Source organism: Symphalangus syndactylus, chromosome 5 (assembly GCF_028878055.3).
Source record: "Symphalangus syndactylus isolate Jambi chromosome 5, NHGRI_mSymSyn1-v2.1_pri, whole genome shotgun sequence".
Taxonomy (NCBI): domain Eukaryota; kingdom Metazoa; phylum Chordata; class Mammalia; order Primates; family Hylobatidae; genus Symphalangus; species Symphalangus syndactylus.
Window position 1 is genome coordinate 148,318,714 of NC_072427.2, and position 25,493 is coordinate 148,344,206.

The following is a 25,493-nucleotide window of genomic DNA, read 5'->3' on the forward strand; positions in this document are numbered from 1 at the left end:
CCTGAATATCTCGTAGCGCTAGTGGCGCCGGATGTGTTCCAGCCACTCCCGGAAGTGACTCGGCTTTTGCACGCCCCTCTTTCTCCATTAGCGCCCCCCCTACATTGCTATTTCCCTCCCTCCCCCCTTTTCGTTTCCGGCGCTCCCGCCTTCTCTCCGCAGAGCTCTTCTCTGTTGGGGGGAGGGAGGGGGGCGTGGAGGAACTGGGGTTCGCGGGAGCACGAGCTGCAGCACCACTTCCGGGTGAGTGCAAGGGGAGGGCGGCAGGGAGGGGGGCCACCCACTGCCTCGCGCCCCCGCCCTGCGGGTGTCTCGCGCGCGTTCCGTGCGTGTGAGTGTGTGGGTCTGTCTCGCGCCAGCAGTGCGTGCCCGCGCGCTGCGCCTCGCGCTTTCTCCCCTCCCTCGCCCCTTCCTGGTCCTCCCACCCCACTCGGCTCCCTCCTTTCCCAGCAAACGCCGCCCCTCCGGCGCTCTGGCTCAGGCTCTGGCGCCGCCGCAGCCGTCGCCGCCCGGTGAGTCTCGCGCCGGTACAGCCGGCGCGCGCCAAGCTCCCTGCTCCTCCCCCCTCCCCTTTTCCTTGGGCAGGCAAGGAAGGGGGGGTCCACGATGTGACTGTGTGTGTGTCCGTCCCGGAACCGGAAGTGGTTGTGGAGGAGCGGGCGATGGGGAGGAATGGGGGGGGTTTAGGGGGCGGGTGCCTGTCTGGTGGGTGGCAGAGTTCAGCTCCCTGGAGGGGAAGGAGGGACGTCCCAAGGAAGGGTCTTTGAGAAAGGGATAGGGGACGACATCAGGAGAAGGCTCCCAGGAACTGTCTCAGGGGAGCGAAGGTTTTGAGGGGACAGCTGGGGTCTCCAGTAGATAGACCACGGTGCAGGCTGAGGGAGGTACTTCTTGGCACAAGGCCTTGGGTAGGCAGGGGGCGAAGTCCTCGAAGAAGTAGGGGGAAGGCTAGAGGAAGTGGCTGGGCCTGAACTGGCACTGTGCCTGACACAAGGGCTTGTGCATCCCCCAGCCCTCAGCTTTGCCTTCTGAAGCCACTCCTCAGGGGCAGAGACCCTCCTCCTTCTCCATCTCTTCTGTTCTCTGACCCCTGGTTACCTGTGGCCTGGGAAAGAGCAAGGACCAGTCTCTGAGCCTAGGAGTGGAACCCAAACGCTGGTGATAGAGTTCGTCTTAGTTTCTGGGAATTGGATTTACTTCCCTCGTATCCACGTAGAGGGTGGCACTAGACTCCTGTTATTATATCCACCCGTCTTTGGATTGCTGGTTGGGGGGTCTGCCTGCCTTCCAGACTGACTGCTGACAAATAATTCCTGAGGTTCTCCACAGTCCTCTGGTGGCTGCACCCTGCCTGGCCCCTGTAACCTAGACAATTTGTTTACAGAAAGTTCAGGAGCCCTGGAAAGGAGAAGGAATAAGACGGCAGGAGGAAGAGAGAGAGAGGGTAAGATAATTTTTGGGTTAATGGCTTTTCTGGTTTTGGGGGAGAAAGGGTCACAACCAAATGGGGCGTGTATGTGTGTTTCACAATGTGATAGGATACTTAAAGTAATAGCAATTGTAATGCTGAGATTGTTGTGGGAGAGAAATCAGTTTTTTCTGTTATCTCTTGAGGGTCAGGAAGTTTCTGTGTAAAAAGTTGGCGCTATCCCCCATCACTTTCCATTCCTACTAATCGTCAGGAATGAAATATGAAATGCTCAGGTGAAGCCACTGAATAGTGTTGCCTTGTGTCCAAAGGAGAAATTTTTATTCTGCTTTGGGACACAAAGACCCTAAATGCCAATATAGTCCTTATGGAATTGCTTTCCTGTGTCTGGAACAAGCAGGGCTGAGTATAGAATGGAGTTCCTATCCCAAATAGTCCAGTGGAGTGCTAGAAGTGGGTCTGTGGAGTGATTAGAATCTGTGACACAGGGTTGTTTGAATTTGGTGTGGCAAGATGAAATTTTCAGGGAAAAAAAAAACTGCTTCATGGGTAGTTTGGAGTGAAGTGGATAAAACTCTATGGAGTAGACTCCAGAAGTAGGTCTGGAAGAGTTTTGGGTAGCCTGAAAATGACAGTGAGTGGACCTAAAGAGTTTGAGTTCAGAACTTATGATCCCAGAGGTATCTTTTAAAAACCAGTTCCAGGTTGGTTTATAAAATGCCCTGTGGGTTTCTGAGCCAAGTTGATTAAATATTGGGTACATATCTCTTTTTCTCCAGTCTTATTTATTTATTTTGGCCTCACATTTCCCGGATCCATCATTTATAGTGGAACAGACAGGGCAAGGAGAACCACCGTGCTGTCCCTCCCACAGGTTGCAGGGTAAAGTGGTCCGGTGGTGCCCAGGCTAGAAGCTGTTGGCCCAGGTTGCCAGCTGTGTGGTGGTAGCAGTCCTGTTTAGTCTGTTTGTGTATGGTGTGATGATGTTTCCCAGTAATATTGGGGTGCATTTGTTCTGAGTTACTTATACTTGGAAGAGTTTATGGATAGTGGCAGGAAACACACATCCTACTGGGATGGCCCTTCTTGAATGTCTTTAGACCCTGAGAGAAAGAAATTTTGTTTCCTTATTGAGAAAAAAAAAAACTTTCTCTGTGTTTCTTCATTTCAAGTCTTGAGCTAAGGTAACCTTTCTGCAGTTGTGTGCTTTGGAATGGTTTCTCAATAGTGTCTAAGTTCTTTCTGTAGTTGAATTCAAGTTGATTGTTTTTTTCCATCTTTTTCTTGTCGATGCTACTTGTAGATGATTTCTAAACTGGAGGCTATAGATTTGTTACTTTTGGGTAGTTCCTTTGTAATTATGTAGTCCTTGTGTAATTTTCACTAATTGTCGCTAATAGTCCTCATCTTGTGGAAGTATTTCTGTAACTCTTCCTTTCAGGAGCACTTGGGGCATTTCATTCTTTCTCTTTTTTGTGCTGCCTGTATCCCATCACCATATGCCTTACAAACTTATTATACAGGCCTCATCCTCTTCCGTTCTCCATCCTAATAGAAACCTAGTAAAATGGTTAATTCATCCACTTAAATAGTTAAGAGTCATCCACTGATATAGGACCTAGAATTAGAATTCACAAGTCTTGGCTGGGCGCGGTGGCTTACACCTGTAATCTCAGCACTTTGGGAGGCTGAGGAGAGCGGATCACCTGAGGTCAAGAGTTCGAGACCAGCCTGGCCAACATAGCAAAATCCCGTCTCTACTAGAAATACAAAAATTAGCCAGGTGTGTTGGCAAGCGCCTGTAATCCCAGCTACTTGGGAGGCTGAGGCAGAAGAATTGCTTGAACCCAGGAGGTGGAGGTTGCAGTGAGCTGAGATTGCGCCACTACACTCCAGCCTGGGCAACAAAATGAGACTCCGCCTCAAAAAAAAGAATTCAGAAGTCTTGATTCCCAAGGCCATTCTCTAGCTATTGAACTTGATGAGTGTATTTCATGGTTTTCTAAGGGTTGGTTGTGTTAAGGGAATGCTATTTTCTTGGGAAAAGAAAATCACGCTTTATTTGAAAAAACAACAGTAAAAAACAATTAGTGGGTTCTGGGAAAGAGATGGTGGTCTTCACCATATCTGCCAAAAACACCTGCTGGAGGCCATGTCATCCTTATCCCTGGATGGTTGGTAGCATTATGGAAGGATGTGGTCAGATAGACAAAGCTCTGGTCCAAGAGTTCAAGTCCTACCGTGTTTCATGACTATTATTAATACTTGATAGTGTCTTTCTTCTTTATCTCCTGAGGGCTTCTGAGATTTCTTTTGAGATTGGAGAAGGAATATGTAGTTCCTTGTGTCTCTTGAGAGAAAATTACTCTCCAACTTAATTATAGTAAACCTGCCTTCTTTTTTTTTTTTTTTTTTTGAGACTGAGTCTCGCTCTGTCGCCCAGGCTGGAGTGCAATGGTGTGATCTCCGCTCACTGCAACCTCCACTCCACCTCCCAGGTTCAGGCAATTCTCCTGTCTCAGCCTCCTGAGTAGTTGGGATTACAGGCGCATGCCACCACGCCCGGCTAATTTTTTGTATTTTAGTAGAGACGGGATTTCACCATGTTGCCCAGGCTGGTCTTGAACTCCTAAGCTCAGGCAGTCCACCTGCCTCGGCCTCTCAAAATGCTAGGATTACAGGCGTGAACCACCTCGCCCAGCAGTAAACCTCACTTCTTTTTTTTTTTTTTTTTTTTTTTTGAGACGGAGTCTCGCTCTGTCGCCCAGGCTGGAGTGCAGTGGCGCAATCTCGGCTCACTGCAAGCTCCGCCTCCTGGGTTCACGCCATTCTCCTGCCTCAGCCTCTCCAAGTAGCTGGGACTACAGGCGCCCGCCACCACGCCCGGCTAATTTTTTGTATTTTTAGTAGAGACGGGGTTTCACTGTGGTCTCGATCCCCTGACCTCGTGATCCGCCCGCCTCGGCCTCCCAAAGTGCTAGGATTACAAGCGTGAGCCACCGCGCCCGGCAAACCTCACTTCTTATTAACAGAACGGTTGAGGTTTGGTGCAATAGTAAAGTTGATATGAGAACCCAGATTTTCAGCCTGCCAGCATTTTTCTTTCCACCAAATTATATCTTTCCTTCTCTTTTGTTTTTTCTTTTCTTTCTCTTTCTTTTTCTTTTTCTTTTTTTCCTTTTTTCTTTTTTCTTTTTGAGACAGGGTCTCACTCTTTTGGCCAGACTGGAGTGCAGTGGCGTGATAATGGCTGACTACAGTCTCGACCTCCTGGGCTCAAGCGATCCTCCCGCCTCAGCCTCCCAAGTAACTGGGACTACAGGTGTGAGCCACCATGCCTGGCTACTGTTTTAATTTTTTGTGGAGACGTTTTAATTTTTTGTAGATACAGGGTCTCCTTATTTTGCCCAGACTGTTCTTGAATTCCTGGGCTCAAGTGATTCTCTTACTTTGGCCTCCCAAAATACTTTCTTTAAATATATTGGCATAATCATTAAAATTGGCACTGTCTGTGTAGACATGAGTTTTCTGTGTAACATCAGTGGGCTGCTTTGGGTGATGAGAATGTTGATATGTGCCTGATTGAATGTTGGGATGATTTGGAGAAATTTCCTCCACGAAAGATAGAGTAAGCGGTAAAACAGACAGTAAGCAGATATTTGAGTGATCTGGCACCAGAATGCGCTTTTACACAACTCTAGGGGGCGCCATTTACATTGTATTCTAGCAGTAGTTTTGATTCTTAACTCTCCATTGATCTCATTTCAGGAGTACAGAGATTGAGTCAGCCTCATCAGTAGCACAGTGGCATAGCATTTCTCAGGTGTCATTTTGCTGGTAAAGATTGCTTCTAGTTGGATGAGCAGTTCTCTTTTGGGCTGACCTATTTATCGGAAGCTGGTAATGCACATGTATTGTCTTGTCTTGTCCTTGGACCAGCTGTGGTTCTCTTAAGAACCACAGCAGAGCAATAAACTAGGCATCCAAGTAAGTGGAGGGGCTTTTTATTTATTTTCCTTTGTAAAGTCCGGCCTCTTTATTCAGGCTCTGTCATCCTAAAGTAAGTTATCTTAGTAGCTACGTGAGGTTTCACAGAATAAGGAATATGACCTTGAACTGCATGTCATTTTGCTGTTATCAGAAACTTCAATTTTGAAAACATTTTTTGAGAACTAGCCGGAAAATACATAGTTCATTCCCGGAAATATTCTAAATTTTATTTCCTGGATCAAGCCATAACATCAGAAAGTGTGTACTACAGTTATATGGTTTTGGTTCCTTGTAGAACCCCTTTCCTTAACTTGCTTTTTGGTGCCTGGATTCACATTCCTGCTTTGCTATTTACTGTTGGACTCCGTGCCTCCAGTTTCCTCGTTTCAAATGGGAATTACAGTACCTACCTCATTGTTGCAGGGACTAAATGATGTGGTAGTTGTAAAGTGCTTAGATTACCTTGAACACAGTAAGTCTTTAATAAGTTTTAATGATAATGATAGTGGGGATATTGTCCACCACTTTTTTTTTTTTTTTTTGAGACGGATTCTCGCTCTGTTGCCCAGGCTCAAGTGCAGTGGTGTGATCTTGGCGCACTGCAACCTCCACCTTCCAGGTTCAGGTGATTCTCCTTTCTCAGCCTCCTGAGTAGCTGGGACTACAGGCGTGCACCACCATGCCTGGCTAATATTTGTACTTTCAGTAGAGACGAGGTTTCACCTTGTTGGCCAGACTGGTCTTGAACTCCTGACCTCGTGATCCACCCGCCTTGGCCTCCTAAAGTGCTGGGATTACAGGCATGAGCCACCGTGCTCAGCCTCCTCCTTCCTACGTTTTCACATCCATAGTGCATCTCCTTCCTTGATTCTTTTTTTTTTTTTTTTTTTTTGAGACAGGGTCTTGCTCTGCCACCCAGGCTAGACTGTGGTGGTGCAATCTTGACTTACTGCACTCAGGTGATTCTCCTGCCTCAGCCTCCCAAGTAGCTGGGACTACAGGTGTGTGCCACCACACCTTGCTAATTTTTTTTTTTTTTTTTGAGACGGAGTCTTGCTCTGTCACCCAGGCACCCAGGCTGGAGTGCAGTGGCGCGATCTCAGCTCACTGCAAGCTCCACCTCCCGGGTTCACGCCATTCTCCTGCCTCAGCCTCTCCGAGTAGCTGGGACTACAGGCGCCCGCCACCACGCCCGGCTAATTTTTTGTATTTTTAGTAGAGACGGGGTTTCACCGTGGTCTCGATCTCCTGACCTCGTGATCCGCCCGCCTCGGCCTCCCAAAGTGCTGGGATTACAAGCGTGAGCCACCGCGCCCGGCCACACCTTGCTAATTTTTGTATTTTTATTAGAGATGGGGTTTTGCCGTGTTGGCCAGGCTGATCTTGAACTCTTGAGCTCAAGTGACCCACCGACCTCGCCCTCCCAAAGTGTTAGGATTACAGGCATGAGCCACCACAGCCAGCCAACTTCCTTGATTCTTTGGGGAAAATTATACATTGGCCCTTTCTTTCGTTTATTCTCCCTCCTAATTATTATTTTTAATCTTTTTTTTTTTTTTTTTTTTTTGAGACAGAGTCTTGCTCTGTTGCCCAGGCTGCAGTGCAGTGGTTAGATCTCGGCTCACTGCAACCTCTGCCTCCTGGGTTCAAGCAATTCTCCTGCCTCAGCCTCCTGAGTAGCTGAGATTACAGGCATGTGCCACCATGCCTGGCTAATTTTTGTATTTTTAGTAGAGATGAGGTTTCACCATGTTGACCAGTCTGGTCTCGAAGTCCTGACCTCAAGTGATCCACCTGCCTCAGCCTCCCAAAGTGCTGGAATTACAGGCGTGAGCCACCGCACCCATTCTCTCCATCCTGATTCTCTACTTAATTCCCACCATTTATCACCACTCTTATCTCTTGTCTGTTTCATTTCTTTCCACTAGAAGGTTAGACAGGGATTGTGGATTAAGACTGGAAGCCCTAGCATTGTATGCAAAATCTCTATGTAGGTAGTGTACCGTTGTTCAATTCAGTAAATATGTAATTGTGTCTTTGATGATAAAGTCATATGTTGGGGATATTTATAAGATACAGATGTAAAAGATGTGATTGCTCCTTCCCAAAAAGTTTGCCAAGATTGAATTCTCTTAAACTGTGATCTGATTGTATCTTGATTCTGTTGCCTGAAGAGAACGTGAGACTCCCATCTTTGCTTCGTTTTGTTTTTTGTTTGTTTTTGAGACAGGGTTTCTCTCTGTTACCCAGGCTGGAATGCAGTCTCTACTGACTGCAGCTTCTGCCTCTTGGGCTTAAATGATTCTACTGCCTTAACCTCCCAAGTAGCTGGGATTACATGCACCTGCCACCATGCCTGGCTAATGTTTGTATGTTTTGTAGAGATGGGGTTTCACCATGTTGCCTGTGCTGGTGGACTGACGCAATCTGTCCACCTCAGCCTCCCAAAGCGCTGGGATTACAGCCCCGTGAGCCACAACAACTTGCATGTTTGTTTTTGTTTTTGTTTTTTTTTTTTTTTTTGGAGATGGTGTCTTGCTCTGTTACCCAGGTTGGAGTACAGTAGTGTGTTTTTTTTTTTTTTTTTTTGAGACGGAGTCTCGCTCTGTCGCCCAGGCTGGAGTGCAGTGGCGCAATCTCGGCTCACTGCAAGCTCCGCCTCCCGGGTTCACGGCATTCTCCTGCCTCAGCCTCTCCGAGTAGCTGGGACTACAGGCGCCCGCCACCACGCCCGGCTAATTTTTTGTATTTTTAGTAGAGACGGGGTTTCACCGTGGTCTCGATCTCCTGACCTCGTGATCCGCCCGCCTCGGCCTCCCAAAGTGCTGGGATTACAAGCGTGAGCCACCGCGCCCGGCCCAGTAGTGTGTTCATAGCTCACTGCAGTCTTGAACTCCTGGGCTCAAGCAGTTTTCCCACCTCAGCCTTCCAAATACCTAGGATTATGGGTATGCACGACCACACTCGCCTCTTTTTTTTTTTTCTTTTTTCAATTTTGTTTTAGAGATATGGTCTCAAATATATTGCTCAGCCTGGTCTCAAACTCCAGACCTCAAGTGATCCTCCTACCTAGGCCTCTCAAAGTGTTGAGATTACAAGCATAAGCCACCACACCCAGCCATAAGACCCCTTTGTAAAGCTGTGGCTGGAAGGACCAAGTTAGTACCTGTATCAGAGACTGATTAGTTTTATTGTGTTTTATAACTCAGAAAACAGAATTGATGTATACTTGATCTTTGGTCATTTAATAGTGAGCCTATTTATATGAAGCTGTTGTAGTCACAGATTTGGTACATTCCACCCTTGCTACTTTTAAAAAAGGCTGAAATTCAGTTTTTCTCTTTATAGGTTTTATGAAAACTGGGGGTGCTGTTTAATAGAACAAAAAAAGTGATGTTTTCTATAAAAGGATAAGGAACAGTGTTATGTTAGAGTGATTTTCAGCTTCAGCGCCTTTGTTGAAGATCCTTCCCTGTTTCCTTAGTACTTAAAACTGAGTTCTGTGCCCAGCCTACCCTTTAGCTCTCAGTATCTTAGTGTTTGCCTCCAGTGTATCCTCAGTGGGTCTAACTTTCCTGTCACGGGTCTTCCCCACCTGAACCTTGGTTGTGCTTTGCTCAGAGTAGCAGCCTGGTAATGCTGTTTATTTATGTATTTTTTTTGTTTCTCATTTCCCCATTTCACCAGTCTCACACTCTCTTATTTGCCTTTTGTGGGGCTCTATCTTTGCTGGTCCAGGATTTTGGGAAGCTACTCTTGACCAACATACTGCCAACTAAACCTTGCTAGAAGTGATCAGAATGTGAAACTGGGTGGTGGGATGCCTGTGTTCTGTACCCATCTGTTATTTGTTGGCATAATTCGGAGGGGTTACTTTTCTTCTTGTTTCTCAGAAAGATTTTTTTTTTTTTGAGATGGCGTTTCACTCTTGTTGCCCAGGCAATGGCGCAATCTTGGCTCACTGCAACCTTCGCCTCCTGGGTTCAAGCAATTCTCTTGCCTCAGCCTCCCGAGTAGCTGGGATTACAGGCGCGCACCACCATGCCCTGGCTAATTTTTTGTACTTTTAGTAGAGATGGGGTTTCACCATGTTGGCCAGGCTGGTCTCGAACTCCTGACCTCAGGGGATCCACCTGTCTTGACCTCCCAAAGTGCTAGGATTACAGGCGTGAGCTACCATGCCCAGCTGGAAGCACAGTTTTTGAGAAATACAAAGCAGGAGTCTGGCACTGTGTGTGTATTCTGGCCCACTATTATGCCTATTCTGAATCCCTTTGGAAACCTGGGATACTACTAGTGCCAGAACACTTTTTAAAACTAGTAATGCCTTGATTCTCACTGCTCAGCACGGCATGTGTGGTACCCAATGTAGCACCATGGATGTTCTTAGACCTTGGTGGGATTGGTGGGGTGTGGTCTTCAGGTAGTAGTTGGTACTCAAAATATGTTTTGATTCTGATTTTTTTTTTTTTTTTTTTTTTTGAGACAGAATTTCCCTCTTGTTCCCCAGGCTGGAGTGCAGTGGCGCAATCTCAGCTTACTGAAACCTCCGCCTCCCGGTTCAAGCAATTCTCCTGCCTCAGCCTCCCAAATAGCTGGGATCACAGGCATGTGCCACCATGCCCAGCTAATTTTGTATTTTTAGTAGAGATGGGGTTTCAGCATGTTGGTCAGCCTGGTCTTGAACTTCTGAGGTCAAATGATCCACCTGCCTCAGCCTCCCAAAGTGCTGGGATTACAGGTGTGAACCACCACGCCCAGTCTTCATTTTTTAATTTTCGTAGTCGTATTGTGTTCTGGCCTGGAACCTTCTCAAACTACACAGAACTGTAGACATATTGGTTGGAACTCTTGAAATTTTTATTGGCTGGGCACGGTGGTTCACGCCTGTAATCCCAGCACTTTGGGAGACCAAGGTGGGCTGATCCCTTGAGCCTAGGAGTTCAAGACCAGCCTGGGCAACATGGAAAAACCCTGTCTCTACTTGAAAAAAAAAAAAGAAAAATGAAATTAGTCTAGCATAGTGGCACACGGCCTGTAGTCCCAGCTCCCTGGGAGGCTGAGCCTGGAAGATTGAGGCTACAGTGAGCTATGATTGTGCCACTACAGTGTAGCCTGGGTGACAGAGTAAGACCTTGTCTCAAAAACAGAAAAAAAATAAAATTTTTATTTCAAGGAATATAGTTTTGAAGAATAAGAGAAAGAGGAATCATGATAGGTACTGGTACCTGGCGGTTTTCAAGTCAGTCAGTGATTTGTTTTTTGTGACCTTAGCTACGTCATCTCCCCTCTCGTGACCTCAGTTTCTTTTTGCCAGCAAAAGAAAGTAATACCAGTTTTTCTTTAGGGGGCATGAATAACATTGTGTGAGTAAATGTGATACGTGTAAGTTCTTTCACAGTCATTAAGTAGGATAGCCTCTGTTGGATGGGGATACAGTGACAAGGGGCTCTGACCGAGGGACTAGACACTAAGGTCTTGACTGCCAGTCCCCAGCCATGTGATCAGGTGCCAGAGGAGACCAGGAACTCTTCAGTTCCCCTTCTCCATTGCTTAGCTTTTTCAGAGTAATTCCTGAGTGTGATGTGTTCTCTCATTTTTTCTTCAGGTAGAATGGAAGAATCTCACTTCAATTCTAACCCGTACTTCTGGCCTTCTATCCCCACAGTCTCAGGTCAGGTAAGTAGTGTTGCTTTCTTGCTCTCTCCAACTCTCAGTAGTAAGTTCTGTTACTGTGGAGACTGAAAGTACACCACATGCTGTTTTACTGGGTCCCCCACCCCTGAGAATTATCTAGTGTTTCTGCCTTGGCTTCTCTGTAGAAGGCCAGAGGTATGAAGTGCTCATCCCTGATCCCTAAGGAGGACAGACACTGAAGTGTGCTCACGAGCAAGCAGAATCAGCCTCTCAGGCTGAAGAGGGTGCTCCCTTCCCCTTCCTTTTCTCTTAGATTGAGAACACAATGTTCATCAACAAGATGAAGGATCAACTGTTGCCAGAGAAGGGCTGTGGTCTGGCTCCACCTCACTACCCCACCTTGTTGACAGTGCCTGCCTCAGTGTCCCTGCCCTCAGGCATCAGTATGGACACAGAGTCCAAGTCAGACCAGCTGACCCCACACAGCCAAGCGTCCGTTACCCAGAATATCACAGTGGTCCCTGTGCCGTCTACAGGACTGATGACTGCTGGTGAGCAACTCTGCTCTTCTCCAATCTGAGGTGTTGATCTTCCATGATCAGTACCCCAGGCTGGAGGGCTCCAAGGACATGGGGAGTGGGATATGTGTTTGATTATTCAATCAAATTTTTATTAAGTGCCTACTGTGTGCCTAGCAATGTGCTAGGCATTGTGGGGGATACAAAGAAGTAGAAGATGCGGTCCCTGCCTTTGAGGAGGTGACATTCTTTCCTTCTCTGAATCAAGGAGTCTCCTGTTCTCAGAGGTGGAGAAGAGAAGGGAGTCAATCAAGGGGTAAATCTCACTGTTACCAGGGGGGTGGGGACAAGGGTTAGGAGACCATTATTTTTCTACAGGGTTTGGGATTTCCTGTGTACTCTGGGTTGGGTCGGCGGGGGGGTGAGGGGTTAATTATACAGTGATCTGGGGGAAATGAAATAGGATTAGGATCAGGACTGAACAACATGACGCCATCTCCTTTTTCTCCCAATCCTAGGTCCGGGTTTGGTAATCACGTCCCCCTCAGGCTCTCTTGTGACCACAGCATCATCAGCTCAGACCTTCCCCATTTCGGCTCCCATGATTGTCTCAGCTCTTCCCCCTGGCTCACAAGCCCTGCAGGTTGTCCCTGACCTCTCCAAGAAGGTAGCATCGACCCTAACCGAGGAAGGAGGTGGAGGTGGTGGTGGAGGTGGCAGTGTGGCTCCTAAGCCACCCCGGGGCCGGAAGAAGAAGCGGATGCTGGAATCAGGGCTGCCCGAGATGAATGACCCTTATGTCCTCTCCCCTGAGGATGATGATGACCATCAGAAAGACGGCAAGACCTACAGGTAAGACTCAGAGCCAGGGGCAGGATGGGGTGAGGATCCCTGGCTTGGTGATTCTCCCTCTACCCTCATTGTGTTCTGCCCCAGTCAGGCGCTACATTCTGACAGCTTCCCAGCTCTGAGCCACTTGCATGTCAGGTGTCCCATCATAGGATAGGAGGCAGAGCTGCTAGCATCTTGTTAGGATGCAGAGACCCATTTCACCCTTTCCTTTTTTTAACCCTGGTTTTGGGGATCGTTAACACTGACTTATTTTTTAGTAACAAAGTAGAATTTCTCTCTTGTAATAAGGCTTTATGCTGGGTTTGAGACTCTTGGCTGCAGCTCCTTTTTGCTTTCTACATGTTCCATTCCTATTTTTCTAAGAAACCTTTCTGGTAAGCACCTAACCTATGTGCCATCCACCAGTTCCTGGGTCGGGTCATGTTTGAACACTGAGCCTGCCTTACCCTGCATGGTTGGGATGATGGGAGGGGCCTTCATAAGAAGAAGGTAGGAGGAATAGGATGCCTCCCCCTTTGGAATATATACTTAAAGAATGACTTTGCTCACTTTCTAATTTATGAAAGTCATTTTGATTCTCCACTTCCTGTAAGTTCCCCTTTACCAAAAAGCATTATATGCATATTTGCATGTGATACTCTACAAAAATAATTACATAAGTAAACTCCCTGCCCTTCGAAAGTTGAACATCTTTTAATCCCTTTGAGAACTGTCACGTGCCCTAGTGGGTTTGGGGAGTTTGGTAGCACTGTATAGAGTGGGATAACTACTGTCACAGCTTTAATATAGACAGGGGCAGATGTGCATGGCTGGGAGTCTGGGTCTGTCCTTAGTTCCTTAGTGTACCCAGATGGGCAATGTTGTTCCCATTTTAGGAGCGAAGGGAACTGCGGCACAGGAAATGGACAGAGCCTTGGGCTCATGGATTCAGTTCCCGGCTCCACCACGAATTTGCTGTGTGACCCTGGGCAAGTCCTTTTCCCCTCTCTGGGCCTCAGTTTCCTCATCTGTAAAATGGGGATAATTCTGTTTATGCCTCCCATTTGTTGGGAGTATATATCAGATAAGATTTGAAATGTTGGGAACTTCAAAAGAAAGTTAAGAAATAGTTATTTAGCATTTATTTTTATTTGTGTTATATAGTTCTGCCGTGGAGAGTAGCCTACAGAGTGTTTAAACCGCTCTTTATAAGTGAAAATGAGAGGAGTGTTGCTATGCAGAATTGAGCACTGCAGAATTCCAGCTCATAATCCAAAAGTTCACTGCAGCTTTATTATTACAGGTGTACCCCACTTTATACAATAAAAGTGTTCCTGGAAAATGTTTCCATCATATCATATTATAAAGGTACCTGACAAGTTTGATTCATTTAAAGGCATTCTCTTATATATCAGTTCATAAAATTAAAATCTCTTAAATTATCGTATAGAAATCTGGATTCTTATGTGTTCGTTTAAAGTGAGGCCATTGTGACATGGAGTTACATCTATACACAATTTGTAGAAGTAGTGGAAGGATCCTTTAACACCCTGTAGAGCCCTTCTAATGGATCAGGGTCCTCTCATTCTGCCCTTGCTTCACTGTGACCCACATGAAAGCTATCTCTGGACTTTCCAAACTGTATATGTTAAAAGAAATGTGAATATACAGTTGGAAGAAAGCCTCATAGGGCTTTTCACACATTCAGTATTTTTGGAATTCCTGAATGACCATCCACCCAGGTGACTACAAAGAACTTTGAAATTGAAGGGAGACTTATTGTATCCTAGGTAAACAGAATTTCTTCAGAAACTCAGAACTCTTGACACTCCAAAGAATTTTTTTTTTTTTTTTTTTTTGAGATGGAGTCTCGCTCTGTCGCCCAGGCTGGAGTGCAGTGGCACAATCTCAACTCACTCTAACTTCCGCCACCCAGGTTCAAGCGATTCTCATGCCTCAGCCTCCCGAGTAGCTGGGACTACAGGTGCGCCACCACGCCCAGCTAATTCTTTTGTATTTTTAGTAGAGACAGGGTTTCACTACGTTGGCCAGGCTGGTCTCGAACTCCTGACCTCAGGTGATCTGCCTGCCTTGGCCTCCCAGAGTGCTGGGATTACAGGTGTGAGCCACTGTGCCCGGCAAAAGAAATCTTTTTATCACAGTGAATTTCTGTTTTGATGCATGTGTGGGTCAGCCATACCCTCTTCAGTGGTCAGTAGCATTGGACTGGGTATTGGGGCAGTTGGGTTCTGTTACTCTGGGCAAGTCAACATATCTCCCACTCTTTGTTCCCATATGTAAAATGGGAAGATCAGCCATGCCTTCATCTGTCTTGTAGAAATGTTTTGAGGCAAAGTCAGAATATTTGAAATTGTTTTGAACATTTTAGGAAAAATGGATGATAATTCAAAGTGGCCATTGTAATCATTATAATCAAGGCCATTGCATTGCGTGCTTCCAAGGGAACCCATTCGCATTGTGTTGGATGTGAATGGTGCCCCTGGAGGAAGGCACCCCGTGATATGGATGCTGGCTTTTCTATCCCCTGCTGACTGCCACAACTCTACAAAACTAAATTTCTTTCCAACCACCCAGTACCTTGCATTAGAGGATTCTCTTATTTGACTTCATAGAATTTTCAAGTTGGAAATATTTTGATGATCTCCTTGGTCAGTCCCTTCCTGGCAGATGATTCCAACCTCTGCTTGAATACCTCTGGTGTTAGGAATCTTAAAGTAGGCTGGCATCATGGCTTTGTAGTGAGTAACTGCCCTTTGGCAAATTCCTTACTTTCTGAGTCTTTGTGTTCCCTTCTGTAAAACATGGATAAGACTTGCCAGGTTGTGAGGAGTAGAAACAATGTGTCTGAAGTGTCTAACCTAGTGCCTGGCCCTGTCAGACATAACAACAAATGGCAACTATTATCATTGTGGTCATCATCGTTATTATACCTAGTGTTTTCTGAGATTGCTCATTCCCTTGCCAGCACATTATAAATGAATTAAAGTTTTGCAAGTCCTCTTATTGGAAACTTTGACTAAGTGGGTTATTATTATTTTTTAAAATTAACCTTAATGTTAAGGGCAGAATTGTGTATTGAACACCCTCACACACAAATTGACGAGATTTTATTTGGGTTAAAATAAATATGTTCTACCTGTCTGAGAAATTGTAGCATCAAGGGAAATTAGTTTGCAACTTTAGTACAGTTGCCCTTCAAGTGACAATGTGTCCAGCTTCTAACCTCAGTCTTAATGAAATATTTACTAGCATGAGCTCGTACATCAGCACTAAGGCTTAAGATGAATGCAGTTTTATTACTGGAGAACACTTGGCTTACCTTTGACTGTCCTAGGCGTTTGCTGGCCCTTCTGGGGGCAAAAATTTATCTCTCCATTTTACAGACCAGAAAATTGAGGTCTATTAATGAGCAAGTTTGTAACTGAACCCTGAGTAGAACCCAGGCATCCCGATTCCCACTGGCTGTGTCCTTTGGATTATGCTCACTATAAACAGAGTCTCCCCCTCTCTCCTGCAATGACTGGACATCTCAGACAACCGCCAGGGATCAATAAGCTGGTAACTAAAACATTCTCCTGAGATGAAAAAAGTGCAGAAATCATCATCCCACACCATCTGAAGCGTGTCTTTTTTTTTTTTTTTTTTTTTTTTTTTTTTGAGACGGAGTCTTGCTGTGTCACCAGGCTAGAGTGCAGTGGCGCGATCTCGGCTCACTGCAAGCTCCGCCTCCCGGGTTCACGCCATTCTCCTGCCTCAGCCTCTCGGGGTAGCTGGGACTACAGGCGCCCGCCACCACGCCCAGCTAATTTTTTGTATTTTTGGTAGAGACGGGGTTTCATCGTGTTAGCCAGGATGGTCTCGATCTCCTGACCTCATGATCCACCTGCCTCGGCCTCCCAAAGTGCTGGGATTACAGGCGTGAGCCACCGCGCCCGGCCTTGAAGCGTGTCTTAAGGAGATAAGTTAGGGAGAACCCAAAGAAGAGGGACTTGTGCTAATTGCCTGGCTTCCAGGCCATTGCCTTTTCTACTAGCTCCCATTTTACACTGGTGAATTGTTTACGAAAATGAAAGATAGCTTTTACTCAGTAAAGTCTGAATAGTTGTGGCTTAACTTGCTCAGAGGCCTCCTTATTGGTATTTGGTGGACAGTACCAGAGTGGAAAGGATTACCAACTTGGGATGAGTGAAAGTACGATCAGGTGCTACTGATGTCAACCTAGAGTGCTGACACTGGCTCTGTGTGCTAGGGAAGAGGAAAGGTTTAGCGTGGAAGATAGGTGTTTTGTAAACATTTTTCTCCCAAATGCTTGAGGGATGGCACCTTCCCCTAGCAGCTATGTTGGTCATTGCAAAAGTGGTTTTCACTTGATTATCAAGGGGCTGTGGGCAAGGGGTGGGTAGATGATGGATACAACATCAGATAAGAGGGTGGAGAGCAGACATACATGGTTTGCAAAAGCCCCTCCAAATAATTCTGGTACTTCCTCACCCCCGTCCCTCTAGGAATCGCTGCCAAAAAGGAAGTAGGGGAAAATCTGAGGGAAGAAAATTATCTGCGGAGACAGGAGAGGATCTAGTTAGTTGTTCCTCATTATCATCTAGGGGTCTTGAGGAATACAGAGGCATGTACTTCACACATACGAACATTAGAGAAAGGAATTCCTTAAATGTTTGAAATCAAGCTGTAGGCAGAAGGCAAACAAGTTAACTGATATTCCTGGCCCACTGGAATTCGCATCTGCCCAGAGTTCATACTGTTTTTCTGTTTTATCTGGTTGAAATACATTTTTGCACATCGAGGCAGTCCAGTCATTCTGCAAACATTTATTGAATATTTATAATGTGCTGGGCACCATGTTAGAAGCTTAGGCCATAAAGATGAATACATAGAGCTCTACTCTCAAGTTGGAGTAGGAGAGAGCTCATATAGGTGGGCATCTATTGGAAGTAGAGGGGAGGGTTCAGCCACACCTTCTTGATGGGATGGGTTCTAACCATTGCCCTCACTTGGCTCAGGTGCCGGATGTGCTCACTGACATTCTACTCCAAGTCGGAGATGCAGATCCACTCCAAGTCACACACCGAGACCAAGCCCCACAAGTGCCCACATTGCTCCAAGACCTTCGCCAACAGCTCCTACCTGGCCCAGCACATCCGTATACACTCAGGGGCTAAGCCCTACAGTTGTAACTTCTGTGAGAAATCCTTCCGCCAGCTCTCCCACCTTCAGCAGCACACCCGGTAAGGCTGCTCTTGGTTTACCCCACCACCTGGCCGTGAACCCTAAGACCAAGTTGCCTGCACCTACTCCTCTCTCCACATGTATTTTTTTTTCCCTTTCACCTTTGCCCATTGGTAGCCTCAACCTCCTATTACTGTCTGTGGAAATTATATATCCTAGCTATTTGGGGGGCCTTGAAAATGGTGGTCTCCATTTCCAAAGTCTGGAACAATTTTTGTGGTTTCTCTCTGTGTCTGTGTTTGGAAATCTTCTGCAGAGCAGGCCCGCTTTTACTATATGCTTCAGTTCAGAGCCAAGGTGTGCATTCAACGTCAGGTCCATGGGGAACAGGCGGTATTGGTCTTTGTTCAAATTACTATTTGGAAGCAGGGTATCTGTGGTGAGTGTGTTAACCTTAGGAAAAAGCGGAGGGTTGATGAAATTGACTACTTTAAGGTTACCAGGAGCCATGGGTTGCAGCTCTTCATCATCTCACTGCCATTCTAGCCACCGACTTACGATCAGCAACAACCTAGATCTGGGTGTCCTCTTCATTTGCCTATCCAGGCTGGAGTGTTTTTGGGAGGAGGGAGGAAGGGGGTGCTCTCATCCGTCAAGCAACATCATTTCACCCAGCAGAGAGCTGAGCCCCTGGTGTCGAACTGCTTCCTCCTCCCCCCTTCCCTCCTCTCCTCTCCGGCAGGATCCACTCCAAGATGCACACGGAGACCATCAAGCCCCACAAGTGCCCGCACTGCTCCAAGACCTTCGCCAACACCTCCTACCTGGCCCAGCACCTCCGTATCCACTCGGGGGCCAAGCCCTACAACTGTTCCTACTGCCAGAAGGCCTTCCGCCAGCTCTCCCACCTCCAGCAGCACACACGGTAAGGGAGAGTGGCGGGCTACTGACCCCGCCCCGCTGGCATGCCCTCCCCACCCCCGCCCCGGACACACACAACAACCCGCATGCGGGGGGCGGGGGAGAGACCTGGCTGGAGGAGAGACCTGGCTGGCATCTGGGAGAAGGAAGACCAAACAACATTGGAGATTCAAGTGGACACAGAGCTTCTCTGGGGCAAGAGCTACGTCAGGGAGCTGCAGTGACTATATGATATTCACTGATCCATGGGAGACAGACACGTACCTGGAGTGGAAACAACTTTTCTCTAATTTTCCTCCCTGAAAATACTCATGTACCCATCTTGGAAGATTTGCCCCTTGATGCCAAAACAGAGGCATTTGAGTGGAGAAGACCATACCTCTAGCCCTTGGGGCACCAATTATGAACAGGAAATAAAATCAGACATTAGCTGGGCACCAGCCTGGTGACACCCACAGCAACAAGCAAAGCTCTGAGGGATGCCAAGAGTAGAGGACAAAAGAAAACGTGTACTAAATGTTCAGAGAGAATCAGCAAACAGAAAATGAAAAAGCTCATGCTTCATAAAGATGCCCAGTGTTTATCCCGTGAATCTGGAGTGACTAGGAAGAAGTGAACCTGCCAACTAGAAGAAGTGATGATCTCCTTCGGTGCTATCTCAAGTTGAACTGGAGTCCAGACTTACAGGCCATAGACCGTCTCACCCGGCTTCTTGTGGATGTGATGATCTCACCTTAAAGTGATCAGACATCTTGCTTTGAGAAGAGGAGGAGTCAGGCTTTCCTCACAAATAAGAGACACGTCCTGTGATGTTTTTGAGATTTTATACCAGAGGTCCAGAAAAGCACCTAGTCATAGATAAGGTTCTGAAAGGTCACTGATGAGGAGTGGGTGTCACTGCACCCTCAAGTCCTTGGCTCATCTTAGCAGAGGGCCCTGTGGTGTTGGGGAAAGAGGTCACATTGGTACTAAACTAGGCATTTCCTGCCATTAGGGGGCTGGGCTGCAAAAAGCACTTAGTTTTCATGAGTTTCCGTTAATATCACTACTACTCTCCACGATCTGTAACTCTGCTTTTCTTTGTTACCGTAACATTCTCTGGAAGTGATGCTCAAGGCTGAGGGGACTGTTTCTGGCTATAAGGTGGGGCCAAGGAAGATGCGTTGTGCTTTTCTTTTTCCTTGCCATTGTGTTTATGTTATGTTCTTGAATGTTCGTTAGGACAGTTACTGTAGGAGCTGACTTGTATGCCAAATTGTGGGCTGCCTGTCCGTTGGGTACCAAGTCCTCAGTCTCTCCTCCCCCAGCAGAGAGGAGCCTCAGCTTGAGCTGAGTGATGCAGGCATTGACCAGAAGCAAAGCATCAGTACCTGATCCACATCAGAGAGGAAGGCTGGTGCCTCTTGGAGGCCCATCTGATGTGCCTCCTTAGGAGAGCAGGATTGGCCCAGAGAAGATTTGTTGAGCCAGTTCCTAAATAGCCTTGCTGACATTCTTTCCCTTTCTTCTCTTATCCTGTGCAGAATCCACACTGGTGATAGACCATACAAATGTGCACACCCAGGCTGTGAGAAAGCCTTCACACAACTCTCCAATCTGCAGGTAAATGTTCCACCCTCCACACAAGACCTTGAGTCTGAGACTTGGGGCCATTTGAATAGTAGTGGTTCTCAAATGTTTTCAGGACTCCTTTACACTCAAAAATTACTGAGGGACCCAAAGAGTTTTTGTTTATGTGGGTAAGAGCTATCTACATAGACGTTGTAAAACTGAAAAACCTGAAAAATATTTATAATAGTAATCTGTTTAGAAAGAACAAAAACCCATTGTGTGTTAACATAAATAGCATATTCCAAGACCCTCCAAAAGCAACTGAGTGAGAAGAATGGCATTATTATACATTTTTGCAGGTGTCTATTTTTTATTTTTGGGACAGGACCTTGCTCTGTCACCCAGGCTGAGTGCAGTGGTGTGACCATGGCCCACTGCAGCCTCCGCCTCCCGTTCTCAAGTGATCCTCCCACCTCAGCCTCCCAAGTAGCTGGGATTATAGGCATGCACCACCACACCTGGCTGTTTTTTTAATTTTTGTAGAGATGGGGTCTTGCTATCTTGCCTAGGCTGGTCTCGAACTCCTGGACACAGGCCATCCTCCCGCCTTAGCCTCCCCAAAGTGCTGGGATTGCAGGCATGAGTCACTGCACCTGGCACAGGGGTCTTTAATGTCTTAAGCTAGAAGATGAGTAGATTCTCAGATCTGCTGTATCTGGCCTATTGTGTTATCACACATCATGTAACCTCTGTAAAGGTTACATGTAAAACATAAGGCACAATGAAACCACTTGAAATTTTGAGGGGAACAAGATTTCAGTTAGGTTTTTCGTCTTTGTGTGTGTGTGTGTGTGCGCGCGCATGTGTGTATGAGACAGAGGCTCGTTGTGTCACCTAGGCTGGAGTGCAGTGGTGTGATTTCAGCTTACTGCAACTTCCACTTCCCGGGTTCAAGAGAGACAAAGGCAAACATTGTTTTATTATTTTGAAAAGATTTGGCTGGGCGCGGTGGCTCACACCTGTAATCTCAGCACTTTGGGAGGCTGAGGCGGGCAGATCACCTGAGCTCAGGAGTTCGAGACAAGCCTGGCCAACACGATGAAACCTCGTCTCTACTAAAAATACAAAAAAAATTAGCCAGGCCTGGTGGCATGTGCATGTAGTCCCAGCTACTTGCAGGCTGAGGCAGGAGAATCGCTTGAACCCGGGAAGCGGAGGTTGCAATGAGCCGAGATTGTGCCACTACACTCCAACCTGAGCAACAGAGTGAGACTCCACCTAAAAAAAAAAAAAAGTTTTGACCCTGTGGGCCCCCTGCGAAGGTCTTAGTGTTCCCTAAAGATTCCCATGCCTCACTTGAAGAACCACTGGACTGGTGAGACGGGCATAAGCTGTCTTGGGATCCTGGTATGTGCTACATGAGGTATGCTTCCACCCTTAGCCTGTAGCTTCTCAAGTTTCATTTGAAACAATTTCTACTTTCTTCAGATGGAGAGAGAAGCTGGGAGGCCTGACATCTACCTTTTTGCTTTCCATCAAGGTCAAGGGGGCAGGAGGGAAGAGTACAATGTATTCATTCTGGTTTCTCCCAATTTTCTCAGTCCCACAGACGGCAACACAACAAAGATAAACCCTTCAAGTGCCACAACTGTCATCGGGCATACACGGATGCAGCCTCACTAGAGGTGCACCTGTCTACGCACACAGTGAAGCATGCCAAGGTGTACACCTGCACTATCTGCAGTCGGGCATACACATCAGTGAGTGCTCCGTTTCTTCTCTTTGCTTCCTCATAGTCCTCTAAGAGTACAGTCCACTTCACCCCATTTTCTGGGTAGAGATCTGTTGCAGCGAATACCCTGCCTCCCTAGCTCCAACTTAGCAGAACAGGTGAATATTCAGAAATTAATTAGACCCATAGCTGAGGAATTTAGGGGATGCCTGATCCCCTAATCCTGTAGAGATCGATAAGCCGTAATTCTTCATTTTACTTAAACATAAGGCAAAATAAAGCCACTTGAAATTTTGAGGGGAGCCAGATTTCAGTTAGGCATTTTCTTTTTTCTTTTGTTTTTTTTGAGACAGAGTCTCACCCTGTCACCCAGGCTGGAGTGCAGTGGTGTGATCTCGGCTCACTGCAACCTCCACCTCCTGGGTTCAAGCGATTCTCCTGCCTCAGCCTCCCAAGTAGCTGGGATTACAGGTGCATGTCGCCATGCCCAGCAACTTCTTGTATTTTTAGTAGAGACAGGGTTTCACCATGTTGCCCAGGCTGGTCTCAAACTCCTGACCTCAAGTGATCCACCTGCCTCAGCCTCCCAAAGTGCTGGGATTACAGGTGTGAGCCACCACACCTGGCCCAGTTAGATATTTTCCATGAGACTCCAGAAAAGGTTGTAAAGTTGTTTCATTCAGGGGTCTTTCAAAAAAAATAGCAGCTCATTCCTTTGCCAGTTGAATGTTCAGTGACTTCTCAAGGTTCCCCTTTTTTTTTTTCTCAGTAGTGAGCCACTGAAAGTGCTACTTGAGTTTTGCTCAGTCTTGGCTCCAGAAAACCAGTGTAAAGCTTACTCTGCTTACAGCAGAATCAGAGCCTGGGGTGCTAGTTACAAGTAATCTCTTTTCCTTCCTCTTTATCCCTCAACTTCTTTTTACCATCTCCCTCAGGAAACATACCTTATGAAACATATGCGCAAACACAACCCTCCTGATCTTCAGCAACAAGTGCAGGCAGCAGCAGCGGCGGCAGCAGTGGCCCAGGCCCAGGCTCAGGCCCAGGCTCAAGCTCAAGCCCAGGCTCAGGCTCAGGCTCAGGCTCAAGCCCAGGCCCAGGCCCAAGCCTCCCAGGCATCACAGCAGCAACAGCAGCAGCAGCAACAGCCACCACCACACTTCCAGTCTCCTGGGGCAGCCCCCCAGGGTGGGGGTGGTGGGGACAGCAATCCCAACCCTCCACCCCAGTGTTCCTTTGACCTGACCCCCTATAAGACGGCGGAACATCATAAGGACATCTGCCTCACTGTCACCACCAGCACCATCCAGGTGGAGCACCTGGCCAGCTCTTAGAGATCCGTGCTGCCACCCACTGGGAAGAGGAAGAAGTAGTCCTGGTTTCTTCTTTCTCCAACTCCTCTTGGTGGGAAAAGTCCTTTTCTTCCTTGACAGGCCTTGGCTCCATCTCCTTGGGCCTCAGTCACAGCTTTCCTTCACAGGATACCATCCTTTTTCTGAACTCTTCTTCAAAAGGAACATCAGCCCTCCTGATTGCAAAGGAATACTGAGCTGATGGTGTCATCCAGCAGCCTCCCCTCCCAAGCAAAGCTTGTAAAATTGGGGGTTGGTGCTCAAGGGAAGGATTTGCTATGACCTCATAGAAACTTGTCCAGTGTGGTCACTTACCCTATCCTTACCCTCCTTATCCTCAAAGTTTGGGCTGATGTAAGACTAGAGGCTGGCCCTCCCAGATAACAGAGAAGAGGGAGCCCCAGATGCAACCAGCCTCTTGTTCTATTCTTGCCTGCAAAAGAACAGAGGTTTCCCAAATGCCTGAGTCCCTGAGAGCCATTTCTTCCCCTACATCGTCTCATTTCACTTCCTATTGACTGCTGGTAGAAGGAGATTTGGGGTTGGGGCTAGACCTCCTTTTATTTGAAGGGGGCGAGGGCTGAGATGTGGTCCCCAAGGGGCCAGAAATTCCCAAGTTGGTCACAGGTGGCTGAGAAGTGTGGGTTATGGTTTTACGGATTTCCTTGGAGCCTCTCTCCTCTGCCTACAAAGACCCTATACTCTCAGTCTCCCCAACCCACCCGCCAAGGAGCTGTGGGAGGCTTTGTGTTATCTGTGAAACTCCGAAACAGGGGTGTTGCGGAGAAGGGAGAGTTCAAGGCAAACACAGGGACTGGACTTAGCTCCCTAGGTGCCACGGTCAGATGCCGGACACGGATTTATATATAAATATATATATATAAATATATTATACCCACTCATCACGGCCATCTTTGTTGTAACCATTTATGTGTTTATAAATGCATTATCTCAGAATTTTCATATTTGATGTTTATTTTTGTCCTTTTTTTTCCCTCTCTCCACCCCTGTCCTCTAGCCACAGCATTTTTCGTCTTTTTTTTTTTTTTAATCATGGCAGATTTCAGAGGAAAGGAAATTTAAAAAAAAAAAAAATCAGGAAACCAGTTGTTATAAAGCAATTTAAAAATGAAAAAAAGAAAAAAACTTATGTACAAACCAAGGGGTGTTTTTAGAACATTGTATAGAAATAAATTCATGTAAAAGGATCAGAGGCAGTGGAGCTACTGATGTGAGCGAGCATGCGGAAAAGGTATTTGGGGAGATGTCCAAGAACAGTACTGAGGATTTATACCAGAGTGTGTGTGATGAGCAAGTGCTTGTGTGGTGATGCCTCATTCGTGCAATTCTCCAGTCATGGAAGGGTACAGTTTCATGATGTCTCCAGTGAAATCCTGGTTTATGAGGACTTCTACATACACATTCTGTCATGGGGATTTCATTGCCTAAATATGTGAGAGCAAGGCTTTGGTTATGTGTTAACAAAACAGCTAAGCTCCCTATGGAAGAAAAATGGAAGCCTCTTGAAAGGACCTACACTCCTGCCTGAGTCTGTGGAACGGGTTTGCAGTTGGCAATGTGTATACATATGTATGCTTATTACCTTGTGGAATCATAAGTGGTTAAGGGATGCAAGATTGATTTATGCAGGAGAGCTGTAGTACTGTGGAGCAGAATGTGGTCATGAAACCTGGACTTCAGCCCTTTGCCTACCATCAACCAGTGTTGGCCAGGGTGCTTCTTCAACTGTTAGTGAAGGGATTGGACTAGGTAACTCTGAAGATACCTTTTTTGAGAATTAAGAAACTTGCTTTAAGCCTTGGTGCAGTGGCTCACACCTGTAATCCCAGCATTTTGGGAGGGCAAGGCAGGCAGACCACTTGAGGTCAGGAGTTCAAGACCAGCCTGGCCAACATGGTGAAACCCCATCTCTACCAAAAATGCAAAACTTGATGGCCGTGCGCGGTGGCTCACGCCTGTAATCCCAGCACTTTGGGAGGGTGAGACAGGCAAATCACGAGGTCAGGAGCTTGAGACCAGCCTGGCCAGTATGGTGAAACCCCGTCTCTACTGAAAATACAAAAAATAAGCTGGGCATAGTGGTGGGCACCTGCAATACCAGCTACTCAGGAGGCTGAGGCAGGAGGATCTTTTGAACCCATGAGGCAGAGGTTGCAGTGAGCCAAGATCGTGCCGTGGCACTCCAGCCTGGGCGACAGTGAGACTCTGTCGCAAAAAAATAAAAATACAAGAATTAGCCAGGTGTGGTGGCATGCACTTGTAGTCCCAGCTACAGGCTGAGGCAGAAGAATGACGAACCTGGGAGG

At 46.9% G+C, this 25,493-nt stretch overlaps 1 protein-coding gene across 33 annotated transcripts; it reads left to right on the forward strand.

Moving 5' to 3' along the window:
* The first annotated feature begins 43 nt into the window (after positions 1 to 43).
* On the forward strand, positions 44 to 24,127 carry ZNF384 (zinc finger protein 384). Of its 33 annotated transcripts, none has more exons than XM_055280891.2 (12): positions 44 to 243; positions 1,385 to 1,444; positions 11,028 to 11,098; positions 11,370 to 11,607; positions 11,843 to 11,890; positions 12,093 to 12,426; positions 13,302 to 13,394; positions 17,445 to 17,669; positions 18,353 to 18,535; positions 20,055 to 20,133; positions 21,684 to 21,842; positions 22,750 to 24,127. In XM_055280891.2, the coding sequence occupies exons 3-12, from the start codon at positions 11,033 to 11,035 to the stop codon at positions 23,146 to 23,148; spliced, it is 1,824 nt and encodes a 607-aa protein (XP_055136866.2). In that variant the 5' UTR covers positions 44 to 243; positions 1,385 to 1,444; positions 11,028 to 11,032; the 3' UTR covers positions 23,149 to 24,127. The 33 variants fall into 33 exon arrangements, with proteins under 33 accessions (XP_055136866.2, XP_055136878.2, XP_055136873.2 ...); XM_063639788.1 differs by having other exon boundaries at positions 236 to 512; XM_055280893.2 differs by lacking the exon at positions 44 to 243 and adding an exon at positions 702 to 1,158.
* Positions 24,128 to 25,493: the final 1,366 nt, after the last annotated feature.

Excerpts from the sequence above, each read along its gene's own strand:
- ZNF384 (XM_055280891.2), top strand. The coding sequence starts at position 11,033 with ATGGAAGAATCTCACTTCAATTCTAACCCGTACTTCTGGCCTTCTATC. Across the intron at positions 11,099-11,369 it reads TCCCCACAGTCTCAGGTCAG|ATTGAGAACACAATGTTCAT; the intron begins GTAAGTAGTGTT and ends CTTTTCTCTTAG. Across the intron at positions 21,843-22,749 it reads GCAGTCGGGCATACACATCA|GAAACATACCTTATGAAACA; the intron begins GTGAGTGCTCCG and ends CATCTCCCTCAG.